Raw genomic sequence first — 17,210 nt, 5'->3', positions numbered from 1 at the left:
AGGGCAGGCACCTAGGAGGGTGCATCTGAACATCAGGAAGCACGTCTGTGCTGTGCACGTCCCAGAGCACTGGCACAGGTTTCTCACAGAAGCTGGGGAGCCTTCCTCCTTAGAGATGTCCCAAAGACACCTGGACATGGTGCTGGGTACCATGCCCTGGGTGGCCCTGCTAGAGCAAGGGTTGGACCAGATGGACCTAGAGGTGTCTCCAATGTCAGCCATTCTCTAACTCTGTGATTCTGTAATTCTGTGAAGTCAGCTTCTGGCTGTCAGGGGTGCCTCCCACTCTTAAAAGCTGTGTCTCCAAGGAAGGGGTGCCAATGACCAGCTGGACCCCATATAACCCAAACTCCACGTCAAAACTCAGAGAAATCCTGCCTGGCATCCCAGCAGCAGCATCCTACACACTTGGAGAGAGCCTTCTCCCTGTCCAGGAGCCGCTGGTGGGATTGCAATAGGTGTTGCTACCACACAAGCTCCCTGGCTGATGTTCTCCAAACCAGCAACAAAGGCCTTCCTGGCTGGACACCCAGCTGGCAGCGGACCCACATGGCTGCCTGCTCTGCTGACAGTGTGCAGCTGGACCCTGCACAAAACTGGCTCTTCATCAGGCATTGGGGCTGGGTTCAGATACGAGACACCTCCTGGCTTCAGAAGCAGCATCTCATGCAGCGGCTCTCATGAACAGGACTGCTCTAGCTAGCCTAGATACAAGAGCTCAGGGAGACTGAAACTCCTCTCCTGCATCAGCACAGTGAAACCCAGCTCCTGCTGCAGGTTGGAGCAGAAGACACAGTGCCAGTGCCAGCACTGTCTCGTCCACCCTGGCCCTGTGCTCACTGCTGCACATCAGGAGAAGCAGCAGCTGGGAGTGGTGAGACAGCCTGAGATTTTCAAGGAAAGGCAAGACCCTTACCTTCCCCTCCACGCAGCTGTGGGGCAGGCAGCCCAGGCACCCAGCAGTGCCCCAGGGATCAGTGACAATAAGGCACCGGAGCTGCAGGAGGATTTCCCCATGCTGCAATCAGCTGGGGGGGGGAGTGAGGGAGGGGCTCCTCGGGGTTGAGGGAGGAGGAGAGGCTCCAGGGCACGTCTCCAGCAGCAGGCAGCGTGGCTCCAAAGAGCAGGAGGGCACTGCGCCACGGGGCCTTGGAGGTGCCGGCAGCAGAAACGTGCACAAGAGCTGGTGCAGGGCTTCGGGGCAGTCCTGGGGAGAGCGGGCAGGGGCAGGGGCTGCAGGGGGATGCAAGCATGGACCTCTGCTCCTCTGCTCAGCCCATGGCCAGCCAGGGCCTGGGACTCGCAGCAGGCCCGCAGGAGAGGGCTTTTCCTGCTGGAGGGTGGCGATCTGACCTCGTGCCGTTTTGCCCTGGGGGGCTGCTCCTGCACAGGGGCCCGGGAAACTCAAGACACCGGCTACCCCGAGCAGGGCAGGGGACACAGCTGTGTCGGGAGTCCAGGGGCAGGCTCGGCGCGGGCAGGCTGCAGCCAGCGGGGCCTCCGGGGGCGGCGACGGACGGCCCTGGCCCCGGCCCCGGCCCCCTCCCGTGTCTCTGCACCGGCGTCGGACCAGGCCCGACGGCGCCCGGACTCCACCGCTGCTCCCCGCCGTGCCCACGGGCCCCGGCCCCGGCCGCACGTCCTCCCCGGCCCGCGGCAGACCCTCGCGTGGCTCCATAGAAAATAATTTATTGAAATCACAGCTATACATGGGCGGGCGCTCCTGCACAGCGCGGCCCCGGCCCGGCGCGGCCGGAGGCAGGGCCAGGACACGCGGGGGGCCCGCGCTCCCCGCGGCTCGGACGGACGGACTCGCTGCCGTATGTACAGAGTTTACACGGAATAAATAAGGGACATGTACAGAGGAATGCGGGCTGCCCCGGCCCTCCTCCCGCTGCCGGCGGCCCTCCCGCCCCAGGGTCCGAGAGCCCCGACGGCGCTCAGGGCCGGGCGCCCTGCTCGATCTGCTGGTGCTGGCTGCGCACGGCGAAGCGGTTGACGTGCACGGGGATGGGCACCACGATCTTGGGGTTGCGGACGGGCTCTCCCGAGCGGTTGCTCACGTTGCCCGCCTTGATGCGTTTCCACTTGGCGCGGCGGTTCTGGAACCAGATCTTCACCTGCACCTCGCTGAGCTTCAGGGCGTGCGCGATCTGGGAGCGCTCCGTCAGGCTCAGGTACTTCTTGCAGTGAAACTCCTTCTCCAGCTCCAGCAGCTGCTCGCTCGTGAAGGCCGTGCGCCGCCGGCGGCTCTTGCCGGCCCCGGAGCCCGGCGGGGTCTGCTCGGCCGCGGGGCCGCCCTTGCCCTTGCCCTTGGTGCCCAGCGCGGCGGCGGCCGAGCCGTCCAGGAAGGGCTCCTCCTCGCTGTCGCCCGCCGAGCTCTCCTCCTCCCGCTCGCTGCACGGCGTGGCCGCCGACTTCACCTCCAGCTTCTCCTCGTCCGAGCTGTACGCCTTCCCGTCTGCGGGGCACACAGCGTCAGCGCCCGCCCCCGCGCTCCCCGGAGCCGCGGCCTCGGCGCGGGGGCTCCCGGCCCCCTCCGCCCCCCCCCCCCCCCCCGGCGGCCGCATCCCGCGGGCCCCTCGCCGTCCCCGCCGCCCCGGGGCCGCCCGCGCTGCCCCCCGCGGACGCGGCTTCCCCAGCAGCAGGCGTTGTCGCGGGGTGCCGCTGCCCCGGAGCCCCGCACGCTCAGCCCCGCGCTGCCCGCAGCCCAGACCCGTTGCATGCGCAGGCATCGCGGGGAGCGAGGCACCCCCGGCACCTGCCGCCACCCGCAACCCGGCTGGAGCAGCATCCGTGCCTCATCACAGCAGAGCACAACACAGTCCTCCCAGGGCTTGTCCAGACCTCTGCACTGACGAAATCTGTGCTTGGTCCCTGAGCTCAGCCCTCCCTCTGCCCCATCCCACTGCATCTATTCGGGTTCATCCAGAACAGGGCCGGCCCAGAGGAGCCGAACCTTCCTGGAGACAGCAGCCTGAGCCGGTTCCAGGCAGCAAACCTTTCTGCAGGGCTCCACAGCACATGGAGCATCCTGCTGCCATCTCCCCGTTCCTGGCCCTGCACTACAGCAGAGGTGCAGCCAGGGAACAGCATGCTTAGGCAGCTGATGATCTAGGCTTAGCTTCCCCTGCCATTCTGTGCAGGGGAGGAGGTTAGAGGCTGCTAGCGTCACCCAACAGACAGGACCTCATTCCGGGCCACCCACACAGGAGGAAGAATTCGAACCACAGGAGACACCTGTGTTATGTTGCCTGCAAGAATACTGGTAGAATATGGGGGGGGGGGGGGGAGGGCGATCCACCTTCTTGCTGCTTTCTTGTGATTCAAGCCGGTGCCTCCTGAATGGCTAAACAGCCATGGAGCAAAGGAGAACATTGGTGGGAACAATGGGGAAGAAAGAAGCTTGGAAGCCAGTCACTTCCCTGATAGAAAGGCTCCAGCAAAGACCTCACAGGAGACAGAGAGAAGATGGTCCTGTCCATAGCCAGGGGTGATGAAGGGAGAGGATCCATGGTCACCCACAAGGAGATGAAAAAGTTTTGCCATCGTGCCAAGACTAGAAGAGATCAGCAAACTCCAAGCTGAACCCAAAGGCAGGAACTGCTGCTGAGCTAGTCCTGAAGCACTACCAGTCAATATAATCCTACACACAGGAGCAGCAGCAGCTCTCCAAACTTCTAAGCAGTCTCCAGGGAATGGCACAAGCACTCTGGGCCACCGGAGCTCCAGAAAGCTCACTTCATTCTCAGTGGGGAAGGGAGGACAGCGCTCAGATGCCTGAAGGTGCAGGGTTGTGAGCACACCAGCAGCAGCTGTAAGAAACTGCCTGAGCCCAGGAGACCCTCTTGTGAGTCTGAATGTTGGGGAGAGCCTACATCCCCTGTCAGTCCTGCAGCAAGTCTGTGGCTTCCAGAGAGCAGGTGAGTGACTTTGGAGATCTAGAATTTTGTCTCTGTTCCTCCTGTATTACACAGAAGAAACACCTTCATCTCTATTTTGCTGCAGAAGAATAGACAGACCTTTCTTCATGAGGGCCTAAGGGTAGGGAGAAATCTTCCATATGCACAGGAGTGTAGTAAAGACCTAGAAAATTTGTGCTTGGGGGACTGAGGAGCAGCAGCAGGTGGCATGAAGCACTTTGGCTGTCGGTGCGTGGTCTCCTGCAAGCATTAACTCTGCTCAAGAAAATGAGAGCTTTCATTTCTGTGTACCCCTTCTGCCCACCGGAGCACAAGGACTGACAAGGTAAGAAAGCTCTTCTGGGGACATCATTGTCTTCACCAAGAGTACCCATAAGTCCTGCCCTGACTCTGCTCTTCCCTGCTGATGGAGGATGGGATCAGCAGCCACCCTGTCAGACAGTACTGATCTGGGAGTTTGCTCTTGTAGGTCCCGACTGGACCAAGGGACTGGAGAAACTCTGAGCTACCAACTGTAATGTGTCACCTTGTAAAACACGTACTATCTCTGGATACACTTGTCTTAGCCAGGCCCCAGATTTTAAAGTCTCTGACTAGTTTGTATCTTACAGAAGATTGAGTTGGCAGTAAGGAACTCAGAACCACATGACGGAGTCTAAACTGTTTTTTTTACAAAGAAAATTGTTATGTTGGTCTGTTAATCACCCGGCATGTCCTCATCAGGGAGGTAGTGGAGGCAGCAGAACCCACCCATTAGGTGGGGAGGTACACGGAGATTTTCAAAGGCCTTTGAGCAGGTTGAGAAGCTGTCACGAAGCAAAGTATTGTGCCTTTGAAAAATCGACAAGAGCGCAGTAGACCAAGAATAAGATTGATCCATCTCTTTGCTCTTCAAAGTCCCAGCTGTTCATTGATCTTATCATGGACTTGATAAGCACAGTGATGAGAGACTGGTGAGTATTACAGGTAGCAACATTATTCAAGCAGGATCAGGGGAACCCAGATCAAGAACGGGTGTTGTGACAGCCAGATGAGCACTGTGTTGATAAACACTCAAGAGCTCCTTGTCATGCTCATAGGAAACAACTTAAAGCTTCCAATCCTAACTGAACATGGATTTACTACATCAACTAAGGAGACTTTGGATGTTGGTGGAGACCTCTGCAACTCAGGAATAAATGTGCCCTCAGAGGAGGTGTGGAGGACTGAGGGCATTGAATACCATTGACTGCCTGGGGGTCACACTCCTTGTTGTAGCTGTAGTTACAGAGCAGCCTCCAGGCTTTTCTGCTTCTTACTACCAGTTTCCCGTACGTGCCACTCCCCTCCCAATAAGTGTGGCAAGAACTGGTAGCAAGTTTGAAACACAGTAGATGCAGAGAGAGGTCCTAAAATAGATCATTGACTCATTTGAATGATCTATCAAGCAACTGACTTTGTCTCTGCAGGCACATGTGTGATGGAGGTGCCAATGGAGTCTAGGGACAGAATTATACCCTGAAGAGGGTATAATTGATGTCAGCAAGACAGACAAAAGGAGCTACTTCACATGGTTCTTCTACAGATGAGAGATCTGTGAAACACCTTGCCTCAGGAAGTGGTTGATGCCAAGTTTGTCCCTCCTTTCTGGTGTACTCCGAGGGAGACTAGATAAGGTCAAAGAAGAAGAATTGGTCAGAGGTTACTCAATATAGAGAAACAAAAGCTAGCTTGGGAAGCCACTGAAGTGCAGGTGGCTGGATGCTGGGGAAGTGTCATTTTTGGAAAGTATTACATGGGCTTGTGCTCTCTTACTTTTCGCTGGACAGCTGCTCTTCATCAGGGTCATGGACAGGATGCTAGAGCAAACTGCACTATAGGTGGTTTTAGGAATCTCCTGATATGAATCATCTTTCTCTGACTTTCTCAACAGTGAAAAAAAAACACAGCTACCATCCTGGTTTCCATCTGAGCTGGTTGATAAAATAAGCCCTATTGTCCATCTGCAAGGGATGGGTACAGTCAGGAGAAACATTAGGTAAAGGAAAAGACAGACACATTTGATCCGACACATCTTCTTGGGCCTGGGCAGAGGAGCCTACACAGCTCCACATGGGCAGAAGGACAAGCATCTTTCGTGGCTCCAGAGCAAGCACAGTGCTGAGAGACAGCCAATATGCAGCAGTGAGCAAACAGCAGCAACAAGACATATTTCCTTCCATCACACGAAGCAGTCACAACAGGGTGAGCCTTAGAGATACAATTTCTCAATTTCAGAAATGTCCAATTTTCAGAACAGCTCATCTGAGTCCCTCAGGAGGAGAGAACATGTTGGGCTTATGTACAGAGGAGCCATGGAGGGAGATCAAGCACAGTACAGTTCATTTCCCTATAGACCAAGAGGCTGTGGTCATACAGACAGCGGGTGGCCTGGGCAGTTCTGCCCCCTGAGGAGGCTTTCCAAACAAATGTGAGTCTGCACTTGGTTTTCAACTCAGCACAGAGGCCTGGGAGCACCGAAGCATCACCAAAGCCTCTGTAAAATAAAGGCAGCAGGGAGGCAAAATGCTCCAGTTGTCCTAAACTGGGTTCCAGGGATACCCGAATGGGGTATTCTGACCAAAGAAGAAGGCAGGGCAAGACACGGGCTTACCAAGGAGAGGCCAAAGGGAGGATGAAGAACAAGTAGCCGAGCACTGCAAAAAGCACCAAAGACTGCTCAGCACGCATCCATGCCGGGAAGCCTATGAGACAAAGGTGGATCTCGGGGCTGACCAGGGGAGGCAGCTCTCAGGACCGACAGGCCGTGCCAGAGAAAGCCAGGGGCTGGTTTGTCTCAGTCTCCCCGCAGAAGAGAAGCCTCCATCCCTGCGCTGAAGGAGTGGAGGTGGAAGAGAGCAAGAGCTGGAGCTGGCCGAGAAATACGGAGCAACAAGTCACCGAGGCTGGCGCCCGCACATTCGGGAGCGGCACGGCTCACAAAGGAGAGAGCCCCGCGGCTACGCCACGGCAGCGGGAGCAGCCCGCGGCCGGCACCGAGCGCGATCGCAGGAGCGAAGCCGCCGCCTGCCCGCGCCGTCGGGCAAAGCCGGCACCGATGCTGCGGGCACAGCGGCACGGGGCGGCAGGCGGGCAGGAAGGGCAGAGGGGCTCCGGGCGGCGCTGCCGCCGGGCCACGAGAGCTGCCCCGCATCGCGGGCTCGGGAGGGGCTGGGGGCGCCGGGATGCCGCGGCGGGACCCGGCCCGGGGTGGGCTTGCGGGCTCGCCCGCACACGGTCCCGGCCGTGCCCGGAGATCCTTGCCCCGCGGTCCGCCCGGGACGCGGCGCGGCTGACACTGAGCGGGACCGGGACCCGCCGCGGCCGCCCGGCGGCCCCTCCGCCTCGCTCGCCCCGGGCCGGGTGCCAGCACCTCGGAGAGCTCCGCGCCGCCGGGCCGGGATCAGCTCCGGGAGCCCGCTCCGCTCCGCCCCGTCCCGTCCCGCCGGGCCGCCCTGCGCCGGGGCCCCGAGCAGTGGCTCTCGCCCTCCCCGCGGGCCGGACGCGGCGGGGGGAGTTTGTCTCCGAGCCGCCAAAGTTGCGCTCGCTGCAGAGCGGCGGAGGCGGTCCGGAGCGGAACGGACACGGTCCTCCCGGCTCGAACCGACGGGACGGACCGGGGGCAGGTCCCTCCCGCCCGCCGCCACGGCCATCGCTGCCCGGCCGTCCCGTCCGCCGCACCCCGGTCCCAGCGCACCCGGCTCCGGGGATCCTACCCCGGGGAGCTCGGAGGCCGGCAGTACCGCCCGCCCGCAGCCATCGCTGGAGAAGCGGGCAGAGCCCGAAGAGGGGCCGGGCGGGCGGCGCTGCCCCCCGCGGGGGCCCCTCGGGGCTGCGGGACTCCCGGGCGAGACCGGACGGCGGTCGCAGCAGGCGACTGGCAACCCCCGGCCGGGGCCGGCCCGCGCCGCTCTTACCTGCCAGGCCGGGGAAGGGGTCCGGGAAGTGCAGCGGCGGCTCGGGCGGCCCCTTGTCGCGCCCCGGGGGCAGCTCCTCCGCCTCCAGGCCCTCGGCGCCCCGCCGGCAGCCGGCGTCGGGGTTGGCGCGCGGCGGGGGCAGCTCCTGCGGCGGGTAGAAGCCGTCGGGGGGCTCAGAGAAGCTGGGCAGGGCCGTGGTGAGCGCCACCATGGAGGGCACGGCCTGGCCCAGACTGGCGCAGAAGGTGTTGGTGAGGCGGCCGGCGAAGGAGGCCAGCGGCGCCAGCGGCGGCAGCCCCGACTGCAGGGGCGCGTGGGACAGCGCCTGCGGCAGCACCAGCGGCCGGTACGGCATGAACATGGGGTAGCCGGTGTAGAGCAGGTGCCCGGAGCGCGGCGGCGGCGTCCCGATGAGCGAGTCGATGGAGAAGGCGGTCCCCTGGCCGCTGGGTCTCTGCATGGCGAGCGGGCGCCGCCGGCTCAGCCGGCACCAACTTTCCGGCGAGCTCGGGCCGCCGCCAACTCGCCGCGCCGCCGCCGCCGCCGCCGCCGGGCCCCGCCGCGGCCCCGGCCCCGGCCCGCGCCCGCCGCCTCCCGTGGGCTCCGGCGCCCGGCGAGAGCTGCCGCCCGCCCGCCCGCTCGCTGGCTCGGCGCGGCGGAGTGGAGGCGCGCTCGGAGCCGCCCGCCCGCCCGCCCCGCCGCGGGGGGGCCGGGCCGGGCCGCGGAGGGGAGGGGTGGGGAGGGGAGGCGGGCGGGGGTGTCGCCCTCTGCTCTCATCCATCTTCCGCACATCACGGTCGAGTTCCTCCTTCAGCGCCCGCTCCGCCGGGGCAGGGCTCCCCGCTCCCCCCGGCGCAGCCGGCCCCTGGGAAGGCGCCTCCCCCTCCCGCCTCATCAGCTGTTATTAATGGTGATTGATGATTAGCAATTACGGGGCCAGCACAAGGGCGCTTTTGTGGGGGACGGGACGGGGCTGCGCCGCGCGGCACAGCGTTCCTCGGGCCGCCCCCGGGCCCGGGACAGCGGACGGGGCGAGCCAGCCCTGCTCCGCTCCGGCCCTGCCGTCCCCCGAAGTCGGTCCAGGCCGGCGCTCCCGACGGCTCCCGGCCGCTGGCTGCGGGCGGGCGAGCGGGACGGAGAGCCCCGAAGGACCAAGCCCTCGCCAGGCACCGGCCGGGCCCCGCCGGGCTCCCGCCGCGCAGCGCTGGGGGCAGCGCCCGTCTCTGCCCCGGGCGCGGCGGGGCTCGGCCGCCCGCTGCCGGCCCCCGAGCCTCCGCGGCGGGCTCGGAGCGGGGCTCCGCGGGGCGAGCAGCCGCGGGCGAGGGCGCCGCGGGGCCGGAGGGCGGCCCGAGGACGCGCTCTGCGAGCTCGGCCGCGCTCCAGCCGGGGACCGGGCGTCCTGCGCCGGAGGAGGGCTCCCGGTACCCGGCTCCGTCGGGGTAGAGCCGGGCAGGAGGCAGCGAGCGCACGGACTTCCCGAGACCAGCCGTGGCTGGGGTCTGCCAGCCTGCCTGCGCTGCCCTGTAACTGCACAAAGCCGCTGGGGTCTGCCTCTCCTGCCAGCTCGCGGAGTGTGATGCAGCTGCACCTACGGACTGGCTGCCGATGGGCCCTTCTGTGCGCGATCTGCAGAGTAAGTGAGACCAGCACAAGCTCCTGGACTGCTGTGAGAGCTCCACAGCTCTGCCCTGCTTCGGTGTGCGTCGTGGGGAGCATGGCCTAGCTCCTGCGGGGAGTCCCCATATTAAAGTGGAGTATTTACGACCCCACTCGGCACTTTCTCTGTGCTTTTGTCTACTGGTCAGAAGAAGCGCCTTCAGACCAGTCACCAGCACTGTCAGAAGAGGTAGTCACTGGGCATGTAACCCACCAAACATCGAGGAAGGCACAGCCCTGCTTTGAAAGAACGTCAGCATCAGTATTGCCACCTTAAGCACTTAGAAGCAGAGAAACATTGGAGCTGAAGTCGTGTCTAAGCTCACTCTGATGTTATCTGCAGTGGCACAGCTACGTGCCAGACCTCCAGCAATCACCCAAGGTAGTCCTCTGCTGAGGACTGCTGTGTCTGCTTGCACTTACCCTCTGACTGGGGGTGCACTACTCCCTGCTTGTCTCCCCAGGATCCCTGGTTACATCTGTGTAAATGCACAGATTTCCATCTTCATATAACCTCTCCTACTCTGTTCCCAGGGGGATCTGGGGCACCATTTTGTTGCAGCCTTCAATTATGTGTTCTGTGTGGGACATGATGGTCCAACCATGTAAGTGGACATTTGAATCCTATGTGGAGCATGTAAATGAAGGTGAATAGGCCCATCAAGCTGATGACATGGTCCTCAACTTTCCTCCACTAAACAGGCAGAATCTGAATTCCTACAGAAAGCCTTTCCTTTCTGCATGTTTTTATACCTTTCTCTGTGGTACATCCTTCTAATCTCAAGGAAACAGCCCTCTGTGGCAAGAGCTGCACTGTCCCCAGAGACAAAGGTGTGGACAAGCTAATGCTAAAATAATCATACAGGCTCAAATAAAGATGAGGCCTGGCAAGAGGGATCCCTCTCACCACTCCCATGCAGGCACCTCCCACTGACTGATGGCGCTTGGATCACCAAGGAAGAGAAGTGCTTGTAGGGCACAGGGCAACTAGCCCCTTCTCTAGGACAAGGGCCCAGGTTCCAGGCTGAGAAGGAGGCTGGCAGTGAACAGCGTTTGGATGAATCCCACCTTAGAGAACAGCTGTGGCACCAAAAGGAATACACTCAAAGTCTGCAAGTCAGCATCCACGTTTTATCTGTCCTTGGCCCAACTCTCCTGTCCCATCCACCATATGGCTCTGTGGGAAAGGAACCTCCACATTGAAGTCATCTTCATGGGCAGAATTTGGGTTCATTTTACTGCTAACTTACTTACATGTAAGTTAGCAAGGTTGAGAGCAACAAGGAATTGCTATCTTATGTGACTTTGGTGGGGAAACCCGGAGAGGTGGGGAATGAACTACAGCTCTCACACGGAAGAACGATTACCTATGCCCAAAAGGGCAGGTCCTTCCTGAAACCAGTAATGCAAGTTGCCACACTGACCTCTGCAAATCAGTAGCTTACACGCTGCGAGTCCCTAAATATGTCCCCGAGTAGAAGATTCTGCTTACCTGCTCACACACTTGTGTTACCTGCAGCACTTGTCCCTCTGCAGACACTGACTCTCAGTTTACCAATGCCAGGAACAGCAAGGAAAGGATGATCTGGTAGGGAAGGGAAGCCACAAAGCAAGAATTGCAGTAAGGCAGGTGGGGCAGTGGTCTCACTGACAAGGATGAAGTCTGACAAAACTCAAAGAAAAGTGATCACAGCAAATCTTCTGACAGTAACCAGAGTCACCAATAGTCAAATGATCCCCCAACAAGCCCCAGCTTCCAAGTGGCAAGGAAGTCCCAGAGCAAGCCAGAAAGTCAAGTCAGTGGGTCAGGATTGATGTTGGCATCAGGGATGTACAGGGTCAGACACAAGCTGTACCTCCAGCTTGGGCCAGGCAGAGGCTAAAGGTGAGAGCCCATGCTTAGAAGCAGATCCTTAGCCAAAGAGGGGTAGGCCCTTGCTGAGGCCCCCCAAGGACAGACAGCTGCATTGCCTAAGTTGGCTCTGACTCCAGAGAGCCAAACCACCAGGAGGAGGGAAATGGCAACTTCACATGGCCCTGACAGCTTACTCCACTCAGGTTCACTTTGTCTCATGAGATTTGCAGTTAAGTAAGGTAGAAGTTCATTTACCAAATCATAAAACAAAGAAACAGAGAAGGCTGAAGGACTTGAAACAAGGTTTGCAAGCAAAATAAAGCAAATATTGTATGCTGCTGCACACATTGCACAAGATACAGTTTGAGAGTTCTCACAACTGCCACCCTTGCAGGGTGAGCCAGACTGGAAGGGTGAGGGGTCCAAGCTGCATGTGATAACTCTACCGCCCCTTAGACCTCCAGGGGCTTCCTCTCTTTCTGCATCCTATGTATAACCTTCCACAGTTTTTCAGCCTAGTGCAAATGCAGTTTCCATGGCTTCCACTTGAGGCTCAGACCTCCACTGTTCAGTACTCTCCCTGCACATTTCTCCCTCCCAACATGCTTTCCCTGCAGGGAGCCACTCTATTCCATTTTATCAGGCTCCATCCCTCACTTTGCAGGTATCTAGCATGTTCCTTTAACATCCCTCAAGATACACTGCCCAACACACCAGCTACATGAGAAATATTAATTGCAAGTGCACTTTGTAATGCCCCTGGTTTCACTGCACCCTCAGCAACTGACAGCTCTCAGGACCTTGCTGGTTACGTTATCAGGCGCTGAAATAGAGTTTCAGGAGGAAGCCTGATCTCTCCCTTATGTCTGGAGATTGTTGCATCACAGCTCTGTGTTTATCTGCCTCAGCACTTGGCCCGTGGTCTCACTATGCTGGGCCATGAGTACTGAATTCAAGTCCGGTCTCTGCAGTCAATGCCCTTCAGCAATTGCAGACCTGCCTGCCCCATCCCCTTCAGCTTGTCACTGCCCGAGTTGGCCCTCCTTCCCCAGTCTGCCTTTGCTTCCATCCCTCTTTCTGTCTGCTTTCAGGATTAGAACCTCTGAGGCGCCTTCTTTCTCTTGTCTGTTCCTTGCTGCAGGCACATGAGAATAGAAGTCAGTATACCTGCATTTCTGGAGTCAGTAAGCAAGAGTGGACAGTGTCCTGCTGCTCAGCCCTTGACGATTTGGACAGTGTCTGTGCTGAGGATGGTACACGACCTGTCTGGTCAGCACAGAGGATCTGGCATGGCTTCAACTGCTCAGGCACAGGCTTCCTGGGAGAAAACTATCAGCCTTGAATATGTCCTTGCTGGGCACATGCAAAATGGGATCCTCAAAGGCGTGCAATTTAGGAAAAGTTGGTCACATGCTACTGGGCAGAATCGTCCAGGCCAGCCCTCCTTCCTGTACTGCTAACTGCTGCTCTGGGGTGTGGTGTCGAGCGTGTCCTCCTGGACACAGACTGTTCGCTAAGTAGAGGCCAAGGGTCCGCCATGTGCCTTAATCTCACCCTGGGGATTATTTGAATTAATTTTTGCTGCAGCTGTGAAGGGAAAAATTCAGTCTGAGACAGACACAGCATGGCAAACCACAACTGCAACAGTTAAAGTTTAATAACTGACTCTCAAATGAAAGCAGGTCTTTCTAATGCAAACTGCTATGCAACCTTAACTTTATGCCTCTACCTGCTCCACTTAAAATCTGTACACAGAATCTAGCACAACAGGACTGAATCTGGTCGTGGCCTCTAGGCATTCCTGCAGTATAGCTAGTAAACATATTAAAAGCAAAGGTAATGTTGCAAAATGAGTCACTCAGAGTTTGGAAAATCTAGAGAACGGGCTAGCTATGGCTGTGCTGTTGCGTTAACAGCAGCTAGGCTTGTTTTAGGCACAGACTCTGCTGTTCGACTGTATCCATGAAGTGGCCCACTACAAAACAACCCTTGAGCAGGCTCTGTCAGCATACTCAATCTGGTGGGTAACAGCCAGCATGCCAGTCCTGCCCTAGTGTGCAGTCTGGATGCAAGGAGCAGGCAGGCGGTTGCTGCTGGCTTCTGCAAGTGCAGTCTTACAGGCTTCCACCTCATTGCTGAGTTGCCCCCTTGTGATTCTGTCTTCAACTTTGTACCATAAAACCTGTCTGTAGCAGCTGTGGAGCCACCCTCTTATGCCTTGGGATATTGGTCTGGCAGCATCATAGCTGGAATAAGAACCCAGGATCTTCATTAATAGTAGAAGCATTTCTAGGTGCATAATTTTGTTGCTGAAGAGACCTTAGGGACATTAAAAGGCTACTCCTAAGGTCTTGGCCCAAGCCAGAGTTTCTGAAATAGGGATAGAGTATAACTTAAAGAGAGGAAAACTCAGAGTGGTCCATTTCAGGATTTGGGGCCAGAACTAGCATGCCATCACAAACCTTTCTGCACAAGAGGTCCTGATGACATGCATCCCAGGGTCCTGAGGGAACTGGCTGATGTAGATGCCAAGCCTCTCTCCATCATACATGTATTTGAAAAGTCCTGGCAGTCAGGTGAAGTCCCTGATGACAAGAAAAAAGGAAACATCTCTCCCATTTTTAAAAAGGATAGAAAGGAAGACCCAGAGAACTACAGACCAACGAGCCTCACCTCTGTGCCTGGGAAGACCATGGAACAGATCCTTCTGGAAGCAATGTCAAGGCACATGCTAGACAAAGAGGTGATCTGAGACAGCCAGTATGGCTTCACCAAGGGCAAGTCATGCCTGACCAATCTGCTGCCCTTCTACCATAGAGTGACTGCATCAGTTGACAAGAGAAGACCAACCGATGTCATCTACCTGGATTTCTGTAAGGTCTGTGACACAGTCCCACATGACATCCTGATCTCCAAATCGGAGAGAGATGGATTGGAAAGGTGGACCATCCAGTGCATAAGGAATTGGCTTGAAGGTCGAACCCAGAGAGTGGTGGTCAATGGCTCTATGTCCAGGTGGAGGCTGGTGATGAGCTTACACATTAGCAAAAGCATCTCCACACTTTCAAGGTGGAATGCAAGGTCTGAAGTTATTTGGTTGTCCTGGTTGCTCCCATTTTTTATGTTCCCAGCTAGTAGCTTACATGGAAACCACTATTTTTTCACTAATGGTAATACAGTGCAGAATAGCAGGATGACTTCTGCCTTGGTTGCTCATGTTTTACATAGTCTTTCTGAGTGAAAACTTCTCAACAGAGACTGATCCAATCCTAGCATACATGTTCTTTTTTTCTTAAAGTGTATAAATGGCATTTGATGGCATGGAGGTGTTACTTCTCTTTAAATTATGAGATTGGATTGTCTAGTGCATTGCTTCCTGAGCATTCATTTAAGAGTATTTTGTCTTGGGCTTTGTTAGCCATCTTAGTTGATGGCTGGGGCCCCCAGCCCAAGAATCTGTAGATCTGTTAGAATGGGTCCAGAGTAGGGCCACTAAGATGATCAGATGGCTGGAGCCCCTCTCCTATGAAAAAAGGCTGAGAGAGCTGGGAATGTTCAGCCTAAAGAAGAGAAGGCTCCAGGGTAAGGCTTTTCAATACTTAAAGGAAGCTTATAAAAAAGACGGGGAGTAACTTTTTCCTTGGGCAGATAATGATAGAACAAGAGGGAATGGTTTTAAACTAAAAAAGGGAAGATTTAGATTAGAGGTTAGGAGCAAATTCTTCACTCAGAAAGTGGTGAGGCGCTGGAACAGGTTGGCCAGAGAGGTTGTGGATGCCCCATCCCTGGAGGTGTTGAAGACCAGGTTGGATTTTGCCCTGGGCAACCTGATCTAGTGGGTGGCGTCCCTGCCTATGGTAGGGGGTTTGGAACTAGATGATCTTTCTGGTTCCTTCCAACCCGAGCTGTTCTATGATATGATATAAGGGCAGAAGTGACAGTGGCCAGTCTTGTGCACCAACCTCTGTGACCTCTGTGGTTCAGCAGAGTGCCTAGAAGCAGCCCTTAAGCTGGGTTTTCCTGATTTGACTTCTCATTTTCCCATGCTGACAAGGGAAATCTTTCTTCCCAGGCAGGAAGAGCTCCCAGCAGGACCTGCAGTGGCTCAACACATGCCAAAGCAGCACAACTCTTGTGAGGCTTTCACAAAGGAATACTTTCTAAGAGATGGTGAGTGAAGGCTTCTGGGTTTACTAGGGGCACACAGGCCATCTAAGGTGCCAACCAACTGTTTCAGCAGCCAGGGTGACATCAGTCAATCCAGGCACATCTGCACAATCTCTCCTTGCCCTTCTGCCCCAGGGTCCACAGGTGAAACAAAAAAAACACAGGCAACGCACATGTGAAGCACTCTCATCCTCACCAGGTATCAGGTCTACTAAGCAAGAATTAAGCCATGCCCTATGCCACTGAGTGGAGCTCATTCCTGTTTGTGGGACTTCAGCCTTTCTTGGCACCCCTCGTGACTCCTGCACCCAGCACTGGACCCACACTGTGGGCAGATTTCCTGTGCAGAGCACTTTAAAATGGTCTTAGAGTTCATTAGCAACTGCTCTGACTTGACAGAGCCAACTCAACCTCCATGGCTTTGTGACCTTGAGCTCCCTGGGATCCTTCTCTTGCTTCCTTCCATATCTGGCTGCCTGTGCCCTACAGGAATAGGCTGCTCAGTGGACACAGACCTGTGAGCGTGGGGATATGGGGCAATTGCCACAGTAGTGGGGTCTGCAGGCAAGCACCTAGCAGAGACTATGGTGATTACAGATCCCAGGTAGCAAGTTGCACTTGTCCTTCTCCAGCCTGACTGAGAGGCAGCAATGCACAAAACAGTAAGAACAGGGGGACAGCCTGCTGGGACTGACCACTTCAGCAGGAAACTGGGGTGAGCACTTCAACTCACTCAGAAACACGTGAATTCAAATTGGAAGATAGCACTGTTGCCTGACTTGTCTGCACCTGAAAATGGTCTCTTATTTTGATTTCTTCACTCCTGGATAAAGTAAGAGCCTTCAAACATCTCTTTGATGATTGTTCTGTTCAGGAGAGATAACACTTCCCTCATCCTGGGTTTTGACTCCTCCTGCTCTGGGAGAGCAACGCTAGCCAGACACTTCAGATAATTTCTCGGGATCCTAAGGCACAGGGCTGGCTTATATCGGCACTGCTGTGATACTGCCTTATTGTTATTCTGGCACCAGGTGCAGCTGAAAGTTATTACTTTCTTTTGGCTTGTGTTTGTACAGCAGACCAAGACTGGGCATTCCTGGCAACATTCCCAAAGCAATGCCCACACCTGGGCTGCAAAGTTGCCTTCATTTACTACCTGAATAAGCTCTCCTAGGGGCATCGACACACCCACTCCATCTAGGACAGCTCCTCAATTGAATCATGATTGTTCCCCATGGAGATCAGAGACATTGTTCAGGAAGTATAGCTGGCATCAGACAGAAAGGAGAGAAGAGGAAGACAGAAAGAAAGAGCAAAGCAAGGATGAGATCTCCAGAGGAAAACTGTCACCTGGAAGTCACCAGGTTCATGAAAAGAAAACTGCTCATGGCAGTCCAGGGTTCTCAACAGGAGAGATGGGGCCCATTTTTTAAGACAGCATACCTGACACATTGTCAGCTCCTGACTTCAAGGAGGGGAGCAGGGGGCAGGGATATCACTGCATAAGGTGCCCTTTAGAGGTTACCAAGGAGACTTTTGCAAATCATAGAATCATAGAATAGAATCATAGAATATCCCAAGTGGGAAGGTACCCATAAGGATCATCGAGTCCAAAATGCCAGAGGGCATGCACTCCCAGGTACTAGGGTGGTGCATGTTGCCATAAGGCAACAT

General features: G+C 56.6%; 1 protein-coding gene across 1 annotated transcript; it reads right to left on the bottom strand.

Moving 5' to 3' along the window:
* Nucleotides 1–1,823: 1,823 nt before the first annotated feature.
* On the bottom strand, nucleotides 1,824–8,437 carry GBX1 (gastrulation brain homeobox 1). The gene is made up of 2 exons (XM_082755092.1): nucleotides 7,859–8,437; nucleotides 1,824–2,461 (listed from the first exon to the last, which is right to left on the bottom strand). The coding sequence occupies exons 1-2, from the start codon at nucleotides 8,316–8,318 to the stop codon at nucleotides 1,941–1,943; spliced, it is 981 nt and encodes a 326-aa protein (XP_082611218.1). The 5' UTR covers nucleotides 8,319–8,437; the 3' UTR covers nucleotides 1,824–1,940.
* Nucleotides 8,438–17,210: the final 8,773 nt, after the last annotated feature.

This window comes from Aythya marila (genome assembly GCF_965140915.1).
Source record: "Aythya marila genome assembly, chromosome: 2".
In the NCBI taxonomy this organism is placed as follows: Eukaryota; Metazoa; Chordata; class Aves; order Anseriformes; family Anatidae; genus Aythya; species Aythya marila.
This window is presented reverse-complemented; position numbering and strand designations above follow the sequence as displayed.

Coding starts and splice junctions, on each gene's coding strand:
- GBX1 (XM_082755092.1), bottom strand. CDS start 8,318: ATGCAGAGACCCAGCGGCCAGGGGACCGCCTTCTCCATCGACTCGCTC. Junction 2,462..7,858: donor CCCCTTCCCCGGCCTGGCAG/GTAAGAGCGGCG, acceptor TGTGCCCCGCAG/ACGGGAAGGCGTACAGCTCG.